This window comes from Lactuca sativa, chromosome 4 (genome assembly GCF_002870075.4).
Source record: "Lactuca sativa cultivar Salinas chromosome 4, Lsat_Salinas_v11, whole genome shotgun sequence".
Taxonomy (NCBI): domain Eukaryota; kingdom Viridiplantae; phylum Streptophyta; class Magnoliopsida; order Asterales; family Asteraceae; genus Lactuca; species Lactuca sativa.
In genome coordinates, this window is record NC_056626.2 from 29088638 (window position 1) to 29110298 (window position 21661).

A 21661-nucleotide genomic window follows, 5' to 3' on the forward strand; every position below is an offset into this window, starting at 1 on the left:
TAAAGTCAACCTACAGTTCAACTCAGTGAACTAATTAATTTAATACCTTAAATCTTTAAAAAAAATATTACAATTCTCGTCCTTCACATTAAGAACTATTTACACCTCAATTGAAGACCTCCAACGTACTCGGTTAAACATGAACACAAACAACAAAATTGAGAAGATTAAAAAAATGTTGACCGTTTCCAAAAAAAAAAAAACATTGACAAGTTAAACATGACTTAACAATTTTGATCGTTTTCAATTGATCTTGTCAACTCTATCCAATAACCATGAAGTGAATTAATACTTAATTAGTTTCACACTTTACCTAGATATATTAAAAATATTAATATGGCATGCATGCATGCACATATTTTATATAATGCCAAGAGGCATGTGCATGTCACGGAATATTACTGATTTGGAGAGAATCTAGAAGACCATTCATTCCCCTTTGAATATGGAAACATTAACTGAATCCTACAAATCATTCGTCTTCCATTTCATACCTGTTTATTTAAATTTCTCAAAACCCTCATCGTTATCAAATCCCTTCAATTCTCAAAACATGGACATAATCAACAGTGCCCAAGAACTCGGTATCCATGAGCATGATGATGATGATGCTTTTTATGCTGAACTCGAAAGACGAGTATTAACATTGATAGATGATCATGACTACAAAGAATTTTCGAGCCACACCCAAATATATTCAAGCTCTTCATTGAATACAAAACGGAGATATGAAACAGTCAAACAAACCAGTAATTATTTTTATTGGAATGAGGGTGGTTGTGATTCAGTCCCAGCTTCGATTTTAAGCTTGTGGGGAAGCAACAACAAAGGAACTGGGGTTTTTATTCCTCGTATTGCTATCTCTAGAAATAAAAATAAGCCAAGTAAGTTATCGATCTTTTCTTATTTCTTATTGTTTAAAGTCTATATTTAATGATTACTCATGCATTTTCTTTTTACTAATTTAGTTTTCTGGATTGTGAATGTGCAGGAAGGAAAAACAATAATAAGGGAATAATTTATAAGCACGTTGGAAGTTGAAGCTGAGAAATGTTTTTTTTTATTTGATTATTCATAAATATTCTTCTTTTGTTTTTGTTGGGGCCTGGGGTAACATAATAACTGATTATAATGTAGAAATGTAATTAAAGGATTCGTTATATATTTGTTGGTTACTATTCTACACTTTATATACGTTTGGTGCCACTAGTGATCCTATAGATTTTAAAGAAAACTGACCTTTTTTATTTTGGAAAATATACCGTTAAGTAAAAAGCGTACCAGCTACCAAGTATATCGGTCACATAGTCTATGTACATGAACACCAGTTGCAAACTGGTCCAAGATCATTTCTACTTTAGTCCTAAGACATTAAGCATAGTTCAAGTGAAAATGAAACCACATATAACATTAGAACTCTAATATGTTTCATTTTGAACCTTGTTCTAAAATTCTTTTTTCAAATTTAATCTAACTATATAAATAAATCTAAAGTATTTTTTATTTAGTTTTTTAGATGTTTTCTTGGGATGTTGCACTTCGCCATATACTCCGTTTTTTTTTTAATATGAATGAATGATTCATTTGATTTTTAATTATATGATGTGTTTTAATGACTATATTATTTATTGTGTTGGCATTTGTTTTTAAATTTTTGTTATACATTATTTGTTAAATTTGAAAAACAAATTATCGCCTCAAACAGCAAATCGATTTGAACCAAATTTGTTTGACTAAGTATAAACTTTTAGTCGGTTTTAGTTTCACATTTTTGTCAAACTGATTTGAACCAAATTTGTTCGATCCAACTACATAGAATGCTTTAGCATATTAGTTTGTTAATATTTTAGATATTATTTTAGTGTTATATATCGTCATTCAAATATATTTCAGTGTGAAAAGTTTGAATATGATCCTGATTTACTAAAATCGGTATGTCTAAAATTCCAATGGTATCAGGGGAATCGTGTAATTTTCATTAATTGAATTGAATAACAATACATGCTTAAATAGAAAAGTCAAACAACTAGGCTGAAAACTAGGAAGCGATAAGTGATAAAGATAAACAAAATAGACGATAATTACATTATCCGATACTCCCCCTCAAGATGGAGCGTGTAGGTTCTTAACGCCCATCTTGCCAAGCAGAAATTGAAGTTGATTTGTACCAAGACCTTTTGTCAACAAGTCAGCAACTTGCATTTTGCTGTCAATCTTCATTAACACGACTTCTCGAGAAGCAACCCTCTCACGAACAAAAAAACAATCCATTTCAACATGTTTTGTTCGTTCATGAAACACTGGATTGTTAGCTATATGACGTGCCGCCTGATTATCGCAAAACAACGTGGTTGGCGAGTCAATGACAACTTGCAAGTCTTTTAAGAGCCATCTAACCCATAAGACTTCACTTACTGTGGAGGCCATAGCTCGATATTCAGCTTCAGCGGAAGAACGCGACACAACTGATTGTTTCTTTGTTTTCCAAGAAATCGGGGCACCTCCAAGCATAAGTAAGTAACCTGTTCTGGAACGTCTCGTGTATGGGCATCCGAGCCAGTCAGAGTCGCAGAAAGCTGTCAACACTGGTTCTCCAGTTCGTGGCAAAAGTATTCCTTGCCCCGGTGTTCCCTTTAGATATCTTAAGACTCGAATCATGGCTTGCATGTGACTATGTCGTGGATCAGATACAAATTGACTCAACACATTAACTGCATAGGTAACATCAGGACGTGTAGCTTGGAGATAAAGAAGCCGACCTACAAGTCTGCGATATTGAGTAGCATCAACTTGAGCTTCTTCTTCTCGTCGGTCTAGCTTTAAGTTTTGTTCAATGGGAAAGGAACTTGGTTTACACCCCAACATTCCACTATCTTTGAGAATGTCCAAAACATACTTTCTTTGACTCAAAACCAAACCATCGGAAGTTTTTGCCACTTCTATACCAAGGAAGTACTTTAAAGGTCCAAGGTCTTTGATACTGAAGGCTTTGTCGAGTTGCGTTTTTGTTTGTTGAATTCGGTCTAAATTGTTTCCAGTTATAATGACGTCATCCACATAAATCAGAATGGCAATGTAACTGTCGTCATGATCTTGTAAAAATAGTGAGTGATCGGCTTTAGATTGATGAAAATTTATGCTCAAAAGAAACTTAGTAAACTTGTGGTACCAATTTCGAGAGGCTTGCTTTAGCCCGTAAAGAGATTTCTGTAGACGACAGACACGAGTCTCATTTTCTTTGGAAAAACCTTGAGGAATTTTCATGTACACTTCCTCATCCAAGTCTCCATGCAGAAAAGCATTGTTGACGTCGAGTTGGTGTATGAACCAATTTTTCTTGGCAGCAACTAATAGAAGAGTGCGCACGGTAACTAGCTTTGCAACTGGTGCAAAGGTGTCATGATAGTCAACGCCTTCCAGTTGAGTGAACCCCTTTGCTACAAGCTGAGCCTTGTATCGTTCTATCTCGCCATTTGGTTTATACTTGATCTTATAAACCCATTTTGAGTCAATTGCCCGTTTGCCCTTTGGTAGGTCGGTAAGAGTCCACGTTCCATTTTTTCAAGGGCTCGAATTTCTTGTTGCATGGCTTGTTGCCAACGTTCATCCTGAGAAGCTTGGTTAAAAGATCGTGGCTCATCATTTAAAGTGATGGCCGTTAGGTAAGCTTTATGATTTTCGGAAAAACTTTCATATGAAACAAAATTAGAGATAGGGTGTACCGTCGAGGCTTCTCGATTGGAGTCGGGCTGCTGGTGGTTGATCGAATGGGGGAGTTTGACAACAAAGTCCTTGAATTTATGTGGCTGTGATTTCATTCTGGTGCTTCTGGTAACATCCGGATTCTATGGTTCATCATTTTGTGCAGGTTGATTTGTGGGCTCGGTTTGATTCGTGGGCTCGGTTGGCTCGATATCCGAACTCGTTTCTACGCTATTGGGCTCACTCCATTGAACATCCTCATGACTATGTTCGTCTTGGAGATTGATGGAAGCATTAAAGTCGTCATGAGATGACTCGTTTGTGGGAATGGATTCCAATGTTTGATTGGCTGGGTGCTTTCCATAACATGTGTCATCATGGTATTTTACCGGTTCTTCATCTTCACTGTGTTGATTGGCTTCAACATTCCTGAATGGGAAAACGTCTTCACAAAACAACACATCCCTACTAATGATGATTTTATGTGCTTTGATGTCATAAACTTTGTATCCTTTTGTTCCTTGTGGGTAACCTAAGAACACGCCGGGCCTTCCTCTTTCCTCAAATTTGTCCCCCTTTGTATCGGTATTTCTATAATAGGCTAGACAACCAAAGATTCTCATGTGATTGTATTGAGATTTTTGGTTCCAAACGATTTCGTAAGGGGTTTTATTTTTAATAACTTTGGAAGGGAGACGATTAATTATATAAGCTGCCGTTAGAACGCATTCCCCCCAAAATCTTTTTGGAAGATTGGCTTCAAAACGGATTGCTCGAGCTGTTTCAAGTAAATGTCTATGTTTTCTTTCAACGACACCGTTTTGTTGCGGTGTGTGTGGACAAGTCGTTTCTAGCAAAATTCCTTCTTCGTGGTAAAACTGAAGCATAAAGTTGGAGGTGAATTCTCCACCATTATCGCATCTAATTCTTTTGATGTGTTTCTCAAATTGAACTTTCACCATTTTGTGAAAATCAACAAGGCACTTACTGGCATCACTTTTATACTTAATAAGAAAAACCCACACAGCCCTACTAAAATCGTCAACAATGGTAAGGAAGTAGTTGGCCTTAGTGTAAGATGGTACCCGATACCCGCCCCAAATATCACAATGAATCAAATCAAAAACTTCTTTGGTTTTAATAGAACTAATAGGAAAAGGTGTCCGGGCAAGTTTTGCCTTTGCACAAGAATCACAAATTTCGTTACTAAAATTGATAGAATTACTTTTAGCTAAATCGATTCTAGAGAGTTTCTCTTTTGAAGCGTGAACCAGTCTTTTGTGCCAAGTGTCTGCGATAGTCACCATAGCCTTTCTACCCTTGGTCATCCCCATTCGATACAACCCTCCATGACGTCTACCCGCTCCAATCAAGTTCCTCGTTTGTAACCCCTGCATTACACAAAAATTAGGAAAAAAAGTTACTGCACATTGGAGATCATTGCTTATGCGACTAACGGAAAGTAGATTACAGTTAAATTTTGGAACACATAGGACTCCATTTAATTTTACTCCCCCTGAGATAGTACAGTCGCCTCTTCCTTCGACAGAGGCAGATTCACCATTCGGTGTGACAACATGAGGCTCAAAAAAAGTTCTCTTCTTATTTTCGAGCAAGTCGGGTAAGTATGTTATGTGGTCGGTGCTACCTGAATCAACAATCCAATCATCTTCATTACCCCTTTTACCTGTCATATTAGCAACGCGTTCTGTTACATTGTTGCCATTGGTGCTAGAAAAATGCTTTACGAACATTTGGTATTGCTCGTTCGTCAACTCAGGTATCGGGCTCGACTCCGGCTCGATACATGAAGCTCTCGGTTTTCCCTTTTCTTTCTTTCTGGGCCACCATTCTGGGTATCCCACTAACTTGAAACACCCTTCTTTCTTGTGACCCTTCTTTTCACAGAATATGCAAAACTCGTTTTCTCTACCTTCTTTGCTGTCTTTAGCAGCCCTTGAAGAGTTTCTTTCTTTGTTCACGTTAGAGTTGCCATCTCTCCTTTGAAAAGCCTTGAACGCAGCGGACTCGGGTTGAGCTCTTTTGTCGTTTCAAATTGATCTTTGCCTCTCGTCTTCCGCCACAAGATGATAGGCGGTACCCAAGGTGGGTGTGGGTTTGGTTGCCAGAATTTGGGTCTTGATGACATTGAAATCGGCGTCGAGACCCATGAGAAATTGATACAATCACTCTTTTTCTTGAAACTCGTCCATCCTCTTCCCGACATCGCAAGAGCAGTTGTCGCATGAACAACGAGGAAGAGGTTGAATAGACGAATTCTCGTCCCACAACGATCGAAGGTTTGTGTAGTATATTGATACGGAAGCCCCGTCTTGTCGAGCAGCCGCAATTCTCTGCTTCAGTTCGTATGCTCTGGGAGAGCTTTCTTTGCCGAATCTTTCGAGTAAATCTGCCCATATTTGCGATGCAGTGCTCGCGTACTTCACGCTGTCCCATCAATGAACTCGATCTTGTTTTTGGCTAGAAGAAAATTTTCCATCTCTTGTGACCAGTCGGGATAATTGATGTCTGCGAGAACATCATTCACGTGGAGTTGCTTTGGGAAGTCCGAGGGATGAAGGTAATAAGGAGAATTGTGATTGCTGTACCGGAGTTCTCCCCTGTACCGAAACCGGTTTTGGGTTGATCTCCTGCCATTCTTCAAGGTTTGATAATGGAAAGGGATCTGGTTTGAGATTTCGAGACCTGCTCTGATACCATCTAAAATTCCAATGGTATCAGGGGAATCGTGTAATTTTCATTAATTGAATTGAATAACAATACATGCTTAAATAGAAAAGTCAAACAACTAGGCTGAAAACTAGGAAGCGATAAGTGATAAAGATAAACAAAATAGACGATAATTACATTATCCGATAGTACGATCGTATCTAAAGTTTTTGAGCTAAATAATAAGGTTGAAAGTTTTCAAATTAAGTAGACTTTAACAATCGTGGAATATTTTGGCATATTTTCACTTATTTGTAGAATGTTTTCTAGACATGGATAAAGTAAAGTCTATGGCTTATACAGTAAATATAAAATAAACATGTTTATTGAATATATATATATATATATATATATATATATATATATATATATATATATATATATATATATATATATATATATTAGTTTATAACCCATGACAACAGCTATTACAAATTTAATTAATTTTTCATATTAAAAACTTAAAATTATTAATTTATCATTTAAAATAAATTATTAATTAAGAGATATTTTTTTAGTTATATAAAATTATAATCATTGGCTCAAATAAATACGTAAAATTATATCATCTGTATTAAATTTATTTTATTTTTTATTCTAATGTTATTAATTTAATATAATTAGAATGAAAAATTTAAAATATGAAATGGAGATTTAATAAGTTGACAAATGACATTACATTAATTAGGAAGGTGAATAGGGTGACACATGACAAAGAAACTATTATTTTATAGACGGGTGGGAGTGGGTAACGTGCACCCCCGTTTTTCCGACGTGACACGCTAAACATGATGTTATAACGTCAGCTACACCGCCACGGCCTGGGTGTTGTTTTAGGCATAACAGTAATGAGCGTTATGGTGGTAACGAGAGGAAATGATTGAAATTGGCTTGGGGAATGATCACATTTTTTACCGTTTGCAAACGATGACAAACTTATAACAACAACAACAACAACAACAACAACAACAACAATAATAATAATAATAATAATAATAATAATTTTCCCTATTTATATCTAATATAAATACACAATATTTATCTCAATTTTACCTATAAAACTCAACAACTTCTTCAAAAATTCATATTTCATTTTCTTTTCTAGTAATCTATTTAATTAAAAAAATGGATCATTTTAATCCGTTCCATCTATATAATCATGATATTAAGGAGGATGATGTGTTCGTGATGTATCGATATGCTACAGTCAGGGCAAGCTCCACTACTGACCAGACGTGTGGCGTTGAACCGAAATCGTGAAGAATGACATATACATCTATTACACGATTATTTTGTGGATAATGGTGTCTACCAACCTAACAATTTTAAAAGAAGGTTTTGTTTGCGGAAAAATATGTTTCAACGGATAGCAAATGTAATGGAAAGCATGTACCGTAATTATAGTTGTTTTACAAATTAAATATATGTTTTTTAGATTATTAAATAATTATTTTTTAGATAACACAAGTACATATGTTTTTACAAATTAAATATATGTTTAGATATGAATATTTCAAAATGAGGTATGATGCAAGAGGTAAACGAGGTTTTATAGGGTTGCAAAAATGTGCTGCTGCAATCAAGCTTATGGCTTTGGGGGAGTCACCCGATTCTGTTGATGAATATATGAGAATGTTAGAGTGAACGAACTGTATGAGAAAGTTTGTATAATTTGGCGAGAGGTGTTATCGAAACCTTCAGTGACAAATACTTGCGCAAACCTTCATTGAATGACATGCAACAACTATATGTGGTGCATGAAGAACGACATGGTTTTTCGGGTATGCTTGGAAGCATGGAAAGGTCAATACACAAGTGGTCATATTGGATCGCATTCGTTAGTATTAGAGGCTATTGCTCACACGACTTATGGATTTGGATTGCCTTTTTCAAAGTTGCGGGTTCTAACAACGACCTAAATGTTCTTGATTAGTCACCAATATTTCAGGATCTTTTGACCGGAAAGGTACCGAATGCTCATTTCATAGTAAATGGTTATAAGTATAAGTTCGGGTATTACCTCACGGGTGGAATATATCCACCATATTCCACGTTGGTGAAGGCGTTTCGACACCTAATAGAACAAACAGACAAATTTTTCAAGAGAAGACGAGAAGGAGCACATAAGGATGTGGAACGTGCTTTCGGAGTTTTGAAAATAAAATGACACATAGTTGAACATGCAACACGACCATATAAGTTAGACACTCTACGAGATATTATGTATGCATCTATCATAATGCATAACATGGTAATTGAAGATAAAAAACGAAACATTACGGAATATTCGCCTACGGAACCAAGACACGTTCAATTTCAACTAGGGACAACATAATACTTACAAAGAGTTGTTGACATTCAAGGCCAATGAAAACACAAGCAACTTCGAGAAGGCTTGACAGATCATATACACGATGGTACTGAAGATGAATAACTTAGGTCAAAAAATGTAATTTTTCTCATCTTTTTTTTTTTGGTTTTTAGGTTTTTAAATATTTTTGTTTTTAATTTAGGATTTATTAAAATTTTATTTTTAATTTTTAAATGTTATTTTTAATTGATGATTTAATTTATATTATAAATATACATATTACGACATTAATAAAAAAAACAAATCAGAAATATAGAAATTAAAAATATAAAAAAAATAATAATAAGGGATGTTATCATATGTTATTTGGTGTTGACAATTTCCGCCTTGGGTGTTATAACACCCATGTATGACTAGGATGATGAGGTGGCATATTTTGGGTGTGGTAATCTGCAAAAACATGTTATACCCAGTATAGGTAGAGGAGATTGTATAAGCCCACTATTAATATGTTTATATATATATATATATATATATATATATATATATATATATATATATATATATATATAGTAGGTTACAACCTGTGGACACCACAGGCAAATAATTTCTAAAATTTCATTAAATTAATGAGAAATTAAATATTTTCCTACCATTTCTTCCTATTAATTTTTCTACCCATATGATACGGTGACATGTGTTATATTTTGATAAAATTAATAATGTTTTAAGACAATTGTCATCATTTCATATATATATATATATATATATATATATATATATATATATATATATATATATATATATATATATATATATATATATATATATATATATATATATATATATATATATATATATGAAAAAGATCAAATGAGAACATGTAAAAGGTTGAGAACGTGAGAAGAGTTCCGGATCAATCAATATATAATGACTTATTAGTAGCTGTATATTTTAATTAAATAAAATAAAATAAAATTCAATCAAATTCTCTTAAATTTAGGATCAGTTACCAAAAAACAAGCAAATATTCATTTTTTTAATTAATGGAATATAAAAAAGATTTTTACTCAAAATTATTTTAAATTTGAAAAAAAAAAATCTTAAAAAAAATAATTTTTTTTCTCCTATTTCACGTTTTTGTTTTTTTTAAATGTATAGAAATCCAATCCCAAATCAATACACTTGTATCCTCAAACAAAATGTTTCTTCAATAAACCTAATACTATTCCAATCACAAATGAATACACTTCAATTTACAAATAATTCAATGACTTTTTCATCAATTGAAAATAAAAATAGTGTAAAAGTTATCATTTCTTCATAAAATGAATAACTCTAATCATAAATGAATACACTCATTCACATGCATACACTAGTATTCATAAATAAATACAACAATTCACACATAAATACTCAAACATCCCAAAAATACGGTCCAAAAATTTCGTTTTGAAAATTATTATAACACAATAAATGACCCATTATCATTAAGAAAATCATACATCATGTGTCTCAAAACGTCGTATCAAATATTGTGACAAACATATGATAAAATATCAGAGTCCCAAAACAAACCCAGGCTGAATGCTGTGGTGTATGCCATGCGATCACCCCGAGCCCTTCCCTTTGCTACCGGAAGTACTTGAAACCAAAACTGAAACTTTAAGCCCAAAGCTTAGTGAGTCTCCACAAGCTACCACATACCATACAAATATCATACAACTAGGAGACACGGGCCCCGCCCACTCTCAAGGAGATTCGGGCCTTTCCCACACTCCGCTGTCTAGCAGATTCGGGCCCCGCCCACACTCCACTGTCTAGGAGATTCGGGCCCCACCCACACTCCGTTGTCTAGGAGATTCGGGCCTCGCCCACACTCCGCTACTAACATGCATACAAGTATCACACAGACAACAAGTATATCTACCAAGTAATCGCCTATCTATGCTCAAGTAATACTAAGAGAATCGAGCCCCGCCCACATGAGACTACTACAACATTCGGGACCCACCCACACTCAGCTACTAATATATCATATAGACGGGCCGACCTTAGTGCCTTCTAGCCGTCCCTAATGAAAGGAAAGTCACCTCGTATGACCGACTGCTGAAAATCTGGGTGAGGAATCCCTGTTTGTTGCTCCGTCGACTCCCCGACTATAAATTCCATAATGACACTTAGTCAAAAACTGATAACTATTCTTAGGGTAAAATGACCATTTTACCCCTGTTTGAAGTCAACATCCTGGTCAAGGTCAACTTTCCAAGTTGACCAAACTCACCGAGTTAGCCTTGTGACTCGCCGAGTCCTAGAACTCAGAACCTGGAATCGCGACTCGGCTTGCTGAGTCGCCCCATGAGTTGTCGAGTTCCCAGGCTACTTGTCATCTGGCATAATCATAAAAGGGGCAAGATCATCCAACTCGCCGAGTCCTATGAACATCATCGAGGTTTCTACATCGGATTCGTTGAGTCCCTTGCAGATCTAAGCTAGTTAACTGGATTCACCCTTCTACAGCTCCAAAATACATATCTAGGTTGTTTCCATGGTCCATTTCTATAAAGTTGGAGACTTGATGGCTTTGCACACCTCAAATGGACCCAAACTCAAATTATAGCAACCTACTTCCATGAACATGACCATGGCTTGGATGGAAACGGCTTCAAGACTCCTTTTATGACTTTAGAGGCTAAATATCATAGGAAAGAGGGATTGCTTGGCATACAACCCATGTGAAGCAACTTATCCTACTCAAAAGGGTCAAAAAGACCCACAAATCAACATTAAAGGAGATCTAAGCTATGGGTTATCAAGAGAAGAGATTTTTACCTCAGAAGGCTGCCAAAGATGAATGCAATCCTGGATCTTGATCCTCTTCCACAAGCTTGATAGCTCCAAGCTCTTCCAACTATCTTCTATAACACAAAAACACACTCAAAATCTCAAAGGTGAGGCTCTCAATCGGATTAGGGTTTCTGGAGGACGGGGAGACTAGTAAGGGAGGCCCAAAGGGGGATTAAGTGGCTTAAATAGGGTGCAAAACCTCGAAAATAGGGTTTACCCATAGCAAACCTAATCGTTGAGTCCATGTTTGGAATCGCCGAGTAGACCCTTTAAACCCCACGTCCTCTTTGGCATCGACTCGACGAGTTAGGGCTACCAACTCGTCGAGTAGCTCAAAAATAAATACTTTAATAATTTAATTGTGTACCAGGAATAGGGTGTTACAATTCTCCCCACTTGTCTTAGACTTTGTCCTCGAAGTCTGTTGTGTTTGAAAACAACTCTGGGTAGTTCTCCCTCATCTCCTCCTCGGGCTCCCATGTCCATTCCGAACGCTTACGGTGCTGCCACTGCACCTTCACTAGCTCGACCCTTTTGTTCCATAACTCCTCCGTCTTGCGATCCAGAATTGCCACTGTTCTCTTTATGTAATTCAGGTTGTCATCAACTTGAAGATCGTATAAGGGTACCACTGTTGAATCATCCACCAAGCACTTCCACAGCTGGGAAATGTAGAAAGTATTGTGGATCTAGCTGAGCTCTGCTGGAAGGTCTAACCGGTAGGCAACCCAACCCACCCAGGCCAAAACCCTAAACGGACCAATGAACCTAGGGCCCGGCTTGCCCAGCTTCCAAAACCTGATAACACCCTTCCAGGGTGACACCTACAGGAAGACCATGTTGCCCACCTGAAACTCTAAATCTGAACATCGCTTGTCGGCGTATCTCTTCTACCGGCTTTGAGCCGTCTGGAGCCTACTCTGGACCTGCTGGATCCGCTCCGTGGTCTTGAGTACTACCTTTGTACTCCCCATGACCCTCTGACCAACCTCACCTCAATAGATCGGGGTCCTACACTTCCTCCCGTAAAGCATCTTGAAGGGAGGCCGATCTAACTGGAGCGGTAGCTGTTGTTATACGAAAATTCCGCTAACAGAAGATACGTATCCCAACTGCCACCGAAATCTAGCACGCATGCTCGAAGCATGTCCTCGAGACACTGAATCGTCCTCTCACTATCCATCCGTTTGGGGGTGGAAAGCGGTGTTGAATTGGAGACGAGTACCCCATCTCCTCGTGAAACCGCTTCCAAAATATGGAAGTGAAACGGACATCTCGATCTGACACTACCAAAACAGGAACTCCATGACGTGCCACTATCTCTTGCATGTAAATCTCGGCTAGCTTCTCGGCCGAGATGCTCTCCTGGATCAATATAAAGTGAGCGCTCTTTGTCAACTGATCCATGATGACCCATATCAAATCGACCCCTCATGTGGTCCTCGGATGCTTAGTAATGAAATCCATGGTGATATCCTCCCATTTCCACACGAGAATGTCTAACGGCTGCATCTTGCCATGAGGCCTCTAGTGCTCTGCATTGACCTTCCTGCAAGTCAGGCATCTCTCCACGTACCAAGCTACGTCCTGCTTCATGAAGGGCCACCAGTAATCGGGTCGAAGATCTCTATACATCTTCGTCGCTCCTAGATGGATGAAGAACCTGGACTTGTGGGCCTCATCCATTAATATATGTCATACTCTGCCCTAGTACAGTTCCCAGACCATCCCATGAAGGGTCAATAACCCTCGGCTATCGTAATCAAACAAAGCTACTCGGCCTATAATCCTCTTGCACTTCTGGTGCTCCTTCTTCAGGCCCTCGACCTGAATCTCTCTAATATGCTCCAATAGTGGATTAATCACTGTCATCCTCAGATAGATATCTCGGATCGGGTCCGCCACCGCCTTGCGGCTTAAGGCATCGGCCACTACATTGGCCTTGCCTGGGTGGTAAAGGATCTCACAATCATGCGTCAGATAATTAGCCTCGTGAGGCTTCAACTGCCTCAAAGCATAAGCTATCACCTGACCTCGCTGCATCAACACTGCTCCCATACCTGTGATCGAAGTGTCACATTAGACTACGAAGTCATCTACTCCCTCTAGCAGGGTAAGAATCGGCGCCTCACACAATCATTGCCTAAGCGTCTCAAAGGCTGTCTGCTGCTCAGGACCCCAACGTAAAACCATCGACTTTGTTGGTCGGTCGGGTCAACGGAACCGCTATCTTGGAGAAGTCCTGGATAAATCTCCAGTAATACCCTGTCAGACCTCGGAAGCTCCGAATCTCAGTTGGAGACCTCGGAGTCTCCCACTGCATCACGGCCTCTATCTTGGCCGGATCTACCAAAATACCCTTCTAGTTGACAAGGTGCCCAAGGAACTGCACCTCGCGCAACCAGAAGTCACACTTGGAGAACTTCGAATAAAGTCTCTCCCTCCTCAATGTGTCTGGTACCTCTCTCAGGTGCTCCTCATGCTGCTCCTGAGTCTTGGATTAAACCAAGATGTCATCAATGAATACTATTATAGACCAATCCAGCATCGGTCTGCACACACGGTTCATGAGGTCCATGAACGCGGCTCGAGCATTGGTGTGCCCAAACAGCATCACCACAAACTCATAGTAACCATAGCGGGTCCTAAAAGCAGTCTTCTGCACATCATCATCTCTGACCCGCATCTGGTGATATTTGCACCACAGATCAATCTTGGAGAACCAAGATGTTCCCTGAAGTTGGCCAAACAAATCATCTATCCTCGGGAGTGGGTAACGGTTCTTCACTGTCACCTTGTTTAGCTCCCAGTTATCTATGCACATACGGTGCGACCCGTCCTTCTTCTTCACAATCAGGATTGGGGCTCCCCATGGTGAACTGGTCAGCCTGATAAAACCATTGTCTAGCAGCTCTTGCAGCTGCATAGACAACTCCTGCATCTCGGGAGGAGCCAACCGATATGGTGCCTTAGCTATCGGAGCCACATCGGGGACCAGGTCAATCGGGAACTCAACCTGCCTTTCCAGAGGTATCCCAGGTAAATCCTCTGGGAATACATCCGGGTACTCTCGCACGAATTTTACGTCATCAACTGTCGCATTACCCTTATCACGGGTATCCATGACATAGGCGACGTATCCTATGCAACCCTGCTGAAAGTAGCGCCTTGCTCTCGCCGCTGAACAAAGAATCGGTCCGCGTTGTGGCCTCTCACCCTGAATCACTAACTCTCCCCAACTAGTAGTGCGAACCCTCACTAGTTGTTGCTTGCAGTCGATCACTGCCCCATTGCGGCTCAACCAGTCCATACCAACTATAACTTTATTCCCTCGCAGGGGAATAGGAACCAAATTCACTGAAAACTGCTCGTCAAATAATTATAGCGTACAACCTCTATGAACCATCGCAACCCTGACGTTCCTATCATCTGCTATCTCTACATCAATTGGGCAATCCAACTCCCCTGGAGCTCTACTAAATCGCTTGCTAAGTGCGAGCAACACAAAAGATCGGGTAGTGTGACAACCCGAAATTTTCATTCGGTCAAACCCTAAAAGTCAATCACTTCTTATTAAAAGTTAATGTCATTATTTCTTATTTTTAGCAAATTTAAAGTTCGTTTGATTATTTTAATATTATTCTTTAAACGAACGGGTGTAAGAAAGTGTCGTCTCGGGTTTTGAAATTTAAAAACTGCAAACACCTTGTGTCTTAGAAGTTCACGGCCAAACTTTTATGTTTGGGTCGAAAAATCATCCAAAAACTATGAACTCATGCATAAGCATGAGTTTACTCCTCAAATTAGTCACTTTTCATTATTTCACCCTAAAAGAGTAAACTCAAAAACCCTCTCAAGTATCATCCAAGAATTAATTCAAGATCTTCAAACTTGTAAGTGTTCTAGCCATTTCAAGTTGGTATAACACTTAATCTAGTGATTTTACATCTTTTCATCCATCCATTTTTGTGTTTTGATTAGATTTCCAAAAACACCAAGAACACCCACTAAGTGTTCTTGGACTTTTAGCTCATTTCAAGCTTCCTTATAGTAAGTACTTCCATCCTTGAGTCTAATTAAGCTTGTATTACATGTTAGCATCAAGAAAATATGCCAAGAACACAAGGATTAAGGTGTTCACGGTCCAAGAATGTTCTTGGGCCGTAAATATGGGATTTTCTAGGGTTTTCATACTGCTATCATTTTTATATCAAAACATTCGGGTCTTGGTAGAAGACTACATTTCATACTAGTAGGAAATATGGGATTTTCTAGGGTTTTCATACTTATATCAACTGTTTCATTCAAAGATTTACATAGCATTCATAACAGCTTTCCAAAACAAGACAATGACACTTAAATACTTATGAATTCACCAGCTTTAGGCTGATACTCGCTTTCAAAATAAATTGTATTCTCAGGTCACCAATAGACAGGTACGATGGCTAGGTTTTGAGAAGACGGAGCACAGACAAGACTCGTCTTTTATTTTGATTGTATATTTTGGTGTCTTATTACAATGAAAGAACACACATGTATTAAAACTTTACTTTTAATGCAATGGATGATGTTGTTGCTTGTTTACTACTTTCACTGTTGTGATACTGTACATGATGTCCTCCACCCCGGAACGTTTCTGCCGTTCTCGGTTTTGGGGTGTGACAGGTAGCCCCTGAATCAAACAATACCACAGTTGATATACCGTTCACTAAGAATGATCCTATAAACAAACACACAAAAAATGAGTAATGATCAAAAATAATAAAGAGATAACGGAGAAGGTACATACCAGTAACCACATTAGGGGCTGCACGTGCCTCCTCTGTCGTCAATTGGAAGGCTCTGTAATTCTCAAAGTGGTAGGAGTGGGTGCCATCACCTGTCCTACTGTTGCTAGACTTGGACACTAGGACTTCTTGTGTCCCCTCTGATTGCACTGAAAGCAAATCAGATAAGATGTTGTAGTGGTGGTAGTGGTAGCAGTACAATCCATGCTGACATGTCCAGTTCGGCCACACTTGAAGCAGCCTTAACTACCCACCCTACACGGTCCCTCATGCCCCATGCCGCACTTGCCACAGCGACCTCGACCCTGCTAGCTCTTCCCTAGGGAATCTACCTTGGGCTTCTTACCCGAGCCCTCCGTGCCATACACTGCCTTTGGCTTCCTTTTCCTCTCCATCTCTAAATCAATCTCCCTCTCACGAGCCCTCGCTATCATATCCGCCAACGTCTTGCAGCTGGATCGGCTCACAAACTGTCTGATATCATTCCTCAACATCTCATGATATCAGGCCTTTTTCATCTCCTCGTCCGCCACATACTACGAAATGATAAGGGCCCTCTCCTAAACTTAGCGGTAATCTCTGCCACTGTCTCTGTCGTCTGTTGGAGATCCTGGAACTCCCTAGCAAGCTATTGCACCTTAATAATAGGTGTGAACTCGACCCTGAACCTGGTTGTGAAATCACTCCAGGTCATCGCATCCAAGACTATATCATCACCAATGGCTCTCCCAACCTCCTCCCACCAATCATGTTCCCTTTCCGTCAAAAGACAGGACACAAGCCTACCCTTTTCCCCCTCGAGACATCTACTGGTGAGGAATGCGTTGGCAACATCCGCCAACCATCTAGTACTCATAATGGGGTATCGATCCCCATGATAGTCGGGAGCTCCAGAAGCCTTGAACTCCCTAAAAGTTAGTGTGCGTGACCTCATCATAGCCACCACCTCAGTGCGAAAAGCACTCAACCTTTCATCCAAAAGCTCAAGAATGCCCTCCTTGATCGTGCAAAAGATCGCAGGAGTCTGGTGTAGTATGTTGTGCATGATCTTTGAGGAGATGAACTCCCTGGTCTGCTCGTCTAGTTGCTCAACTCCAGAGCCTGAGTCTGATCCCTCACCGGCACCTGAACTGCCGGCTGCTGGTCTAGTGCGTAAAACCACCATTCTGAAAAACACATCATAACAAACATCAGAATACTGAATATAACTGGAGGGATCTCAAACACTACAAGTTCCCTAACATTATCGCATCCTTCCTTGATTCGAGTACGGATCCTCTGCTTTCAGTAGTACGAGCACATACTACATTCCACGTCTATTTGTACTTTCCTGAAGAACCGCCTTAACTCCACCAAGTCCCTTCTACTACTACTGCCTCACATGCTACTCCCTTCCTAGGCTTGCCCTAGGGTAATCACCATCCCACTCTCCGCCATCAGCTGAATAAGAAGTCCCTGCTACCTTCCCTTAACTAACTCACAAATACTATTACATATTACTCAGACTAGATAATTCTTCGAATGAGAGATCCTACCCTATAACGGTTAGACTCAAACAAGAGCTGTGAAATAGAGCCAGATCTAACCTTCTGAAATTATTTAGTCCTTGCAATATGTAACGTAACATATTCGTTCACTAGTTAGTGAAAGATAATTAGAACTCCTAAAAAGCACAAAGCAAGCAGCATTCGGACATTGAATATACATAATCAAGCATATACTACTCAACTATCATATTGTCTATTTTGTACTAGCATGTAGTTCATAAAGCTGATACACATATAACAGGCACACAAGGCATCCTTCCTAGATCCTTAGTCATAATCTCGCATGCTGTTCTCATAACACTGAAAAAAACATATCATAACATACACTTGTATGGGTAATTTGGGAGTACTTACTTGAGCTCAGCTGATTGCATGCACTGTAACACCCGCAGATTCGGTCTAGTCAATTTAGGTCTAGTCAATTTAGAGACAACAAGCATCAAAAATGACTTTTTAATAGAAGATTATTTAGAATAAATAATCTTAACCAAGTTATAGTATATGTCACAAGGGTTTCGTACATATAAAGAACGCCAAAATCCGAGTTATAACGAAGACGTTATGACCTGTTGAAGTTTTACAGCAAAACCGGCACGGCACCGGGAATCGTAAAAAGTGTTTTTTTGATAAAATACTTTTTAGCCTTAGATATCTAAATTAAACTTGTAGTATACGTTAAACCGAGAACATACATAAAAAGAACGCCTAAATCTGACTTCGTATGAGGAATTTATGATTTTTCTAAGATTTGGCATAGCAGTATACGACCTAAAATTCGAATTTTAGATCGACCGACTTTTAGCCGACACAACCTAAATGAGAATAGAATATCTCGTTAATAGGAGATCAACGATAAAAAGACAGATGAACACGGACGTCGGATGAAGAAGTTATGAATTTTTAACGGACTTTTCGTGTGTCCCGGCCTGTTAAAAATATAACTTTAAAAATAAAGTCAAAATTTGCCAACGGAGTCTAAATGAAAGTTTTAGAGTATGGTCCCACCTATGTGTGGATATAAAGAACGTCAAAAACAGAGATCGTATGCAAAAGTTATGGATTTTAGAAGATAATTAGTTTTTAGAGTAACCAGCAAGTGACACGTGGCACAATTTGAGCCGCACCTTCTTCCCCAAGGCTTTGCATGAGATCGCGACATGTGGCACATTATGCCCAGCGTAATTTTTGAGTACGCTTAGCGTAACCCTTAAAAACCCATTACGCTCAGCGTAATTCTTGAGTACGCTTAGCATACTCGGCACTGGAAGCCTATAAATAGAGGCGTAAATCACCCCATTTCTTCACACCAAAACCATTCTTTCTCTCCCATTACCCCCCAAACACCTCTTCCCTTCCCTAGCAACTTCTAAATGCTAGAGGTGAGTCCCGAAGCACCGGAAGGCTCCGAGAAGAAGAGATTTCGGCTCAGAAGTTCTCTCCGCATAAAGCCCGATTCTTCGCTAAACTCCAATATAAGTGAGTTATGCTTACCCTACTTTATGTATAACTTATGTTTAAGTTCATTATTGTTATTATGAACATATAACCAAGATGTATCAGTGATTCCAAGTCGTTATACTGATTGATCTACTTACGAGGATGATGTCTAGGTTGTGATTTAGTGAGGTGTTTAAAGTGGGATTTCCAAACAGTATACTTTGTATACCAAACGGACCCTACCTTCGATATGATCCTACCTGGTTGTTCCTTACTTGATAGATCATGAAGTAGACTTTGAGTTAATGATGAATCTAGACTAATAATTAGTTGCAATAAAGATTAGACTAAAAATTAGCAATAATAATGTTAGGTTTCGTCGAAGGAAAATAGAATCGTTAGAAGCGAAGCGCTGCCCGAGTTTGGAATAATCACTATAACAAGTGAGTGCATAGTGCCTTTCATGAATATGAATTTACTACAAGTATTCATTGAAGTATTAAATATATGTTTATGTGTGAGTTATTTGATGTTGTGTGAAATAGGTGTTAAAGAAAATACCTGATTATATATGATGATGTAGGATAAAGAGTAAACCTAAATTAATTATGAGGAATATTGGGTAGTATCTTCTTACGAGTACGAGTGAGTTCTACTCAGAGAATATAACTTTAATATATGTCATTGATCCAGAAGCATGGATTAGACATAGTCATTGTCCCTAGTCCGAGAGTATGGAGTGGACATAGTCAAATGTTATTAATCCAGGAGTATGGATTAAGACATAGTCAGTTGTCCTTAGTCTGGGAGTATGGACATGACATAGTTATCTGTCATTAATGCGGGAGTATGGATTTAGACGTAGACACTTGTCCCTAATCCGAGAGTATGGAATGGGCACAATTATTGATCCGAGAACATGGATTAGATCTATGAGTAAGAGGTAAAATTGAAGGTCCGAGAGTATGGATAGTCTCGTTGTGAGGATTGATGGGGTGGGGTAAGAGTTGATTATAAATATGGGGAAATTGTGTAATTTTGTGAGTTCTAAATTATATATATGATATAACATTGTGGGATTGAAAACCCTATGTACTCACTGAGTTTCCCAACCTGACCCACTCATTTTATTTGTATCACAGGTGTCGATATGAAGTTACATTACACTAAGAGATTAAGGAGATATAAATCACTAGTGATAATGGATGTAAGTTCTGTTTATGCTTATGTTTCTTTATTGACGATGACATCCCAAATGTTTTGAAATGAATAAAATAGATTTCTTCGGAAATGCTTTGATAACGTATTTATCATATTTTTCTGAGAACAAATTCCGCAACATTTTTATTAAAAGATGTACTCTGATTTTTATAAAGCATAAACAAAATCGGTCTTTTAATAGGCCGTGAAAATGGGGATGTCACATGCACCACACCCTTTTTCTCTTTTCAAAATTCCTTTTCTATTTTCAAAATCCATTTTGTAAAAATGATTTTCTTTTGAAAATTTTATACCACTTCCTTAGTTTGAGTCCAGACACACTTGAAAGTGTGCCCGAATCCCTCAAACCAAGGCTCTGATACCAACTTGAAACATCACAAAAACACGGTCCAAAAATTTTGTTTTGAAAATTATTATAAAACCATAAATCACCCATAGTCATAAAGAAAACCATACATCATGTGTCTCAAAATGTCGTATCAAATACTGTGACAAAACATATGATAAAATACCAGAGTCTCAAAACAATCCCTGGCTGAATGTTGTGGTGTGTGCCATACGATCACCCTGAGCCCTTCCCCTTGCTACCGGAAGTACCTGAAACCAAAACTGAAACTGTAATCACGAAGCTTAGTGAGTCTCCCCAAGCTACCACATACCATACACATATCATACAACTAGGAGACATGGGACCTGCCCACACTCTGCTGTTAAGGAGATTCGGGCCCCACCCACACTCTGATGTCTAGGAGATTCGGGCCCCGCCCTCACTCCACTATTTAGGAGATTCGGGCCCCGCCTAAACACCGCTATCTAGGAGATTCGGGCCCCGCCCACACTCCGCTACTAACATGCATACAAGTATCACACAAACAACAAGTATATCTACCAAGTAATTGCCTATGTATTCTCAAGTAATACTAAGAGAATCGGGCCCCACCCACACTAGACTGTTACAAGATTTGGGCCTCGCCCACACTCAGCTACTAACATATCATATAGACAGGCCGACCTTGGTGCCTTCGATCCGTACCTAATGAAAGAAAACTCACCTCGTATGACTGACTGCTGAAAATCTG

The 21661-nt window shown here is 38.8% G+C and overlaps 1 protein-coding gene across 1 annotated transcript; it reads right to left on the bottom strand.

The window, feature by feature from the left end:
* Positions 1-2103: 2103 nt before the first annotated feature.
* On the bottom strand, positions 2104-3264 carry LOC128133396 (uncharacterized mitochondrial protein AtMg00810-like). The gene has a single exon (XM_052770803.1). The coding sequence runs from the start codon at positions 3262-3264 to the stop codon at positions 2104-2106; it is 1161 nt and encodes a 386-aa protein (XP_052626763.1).
* Between the last annotated feature and the right edge of the window lie 18397 nt (positions 3265-21661).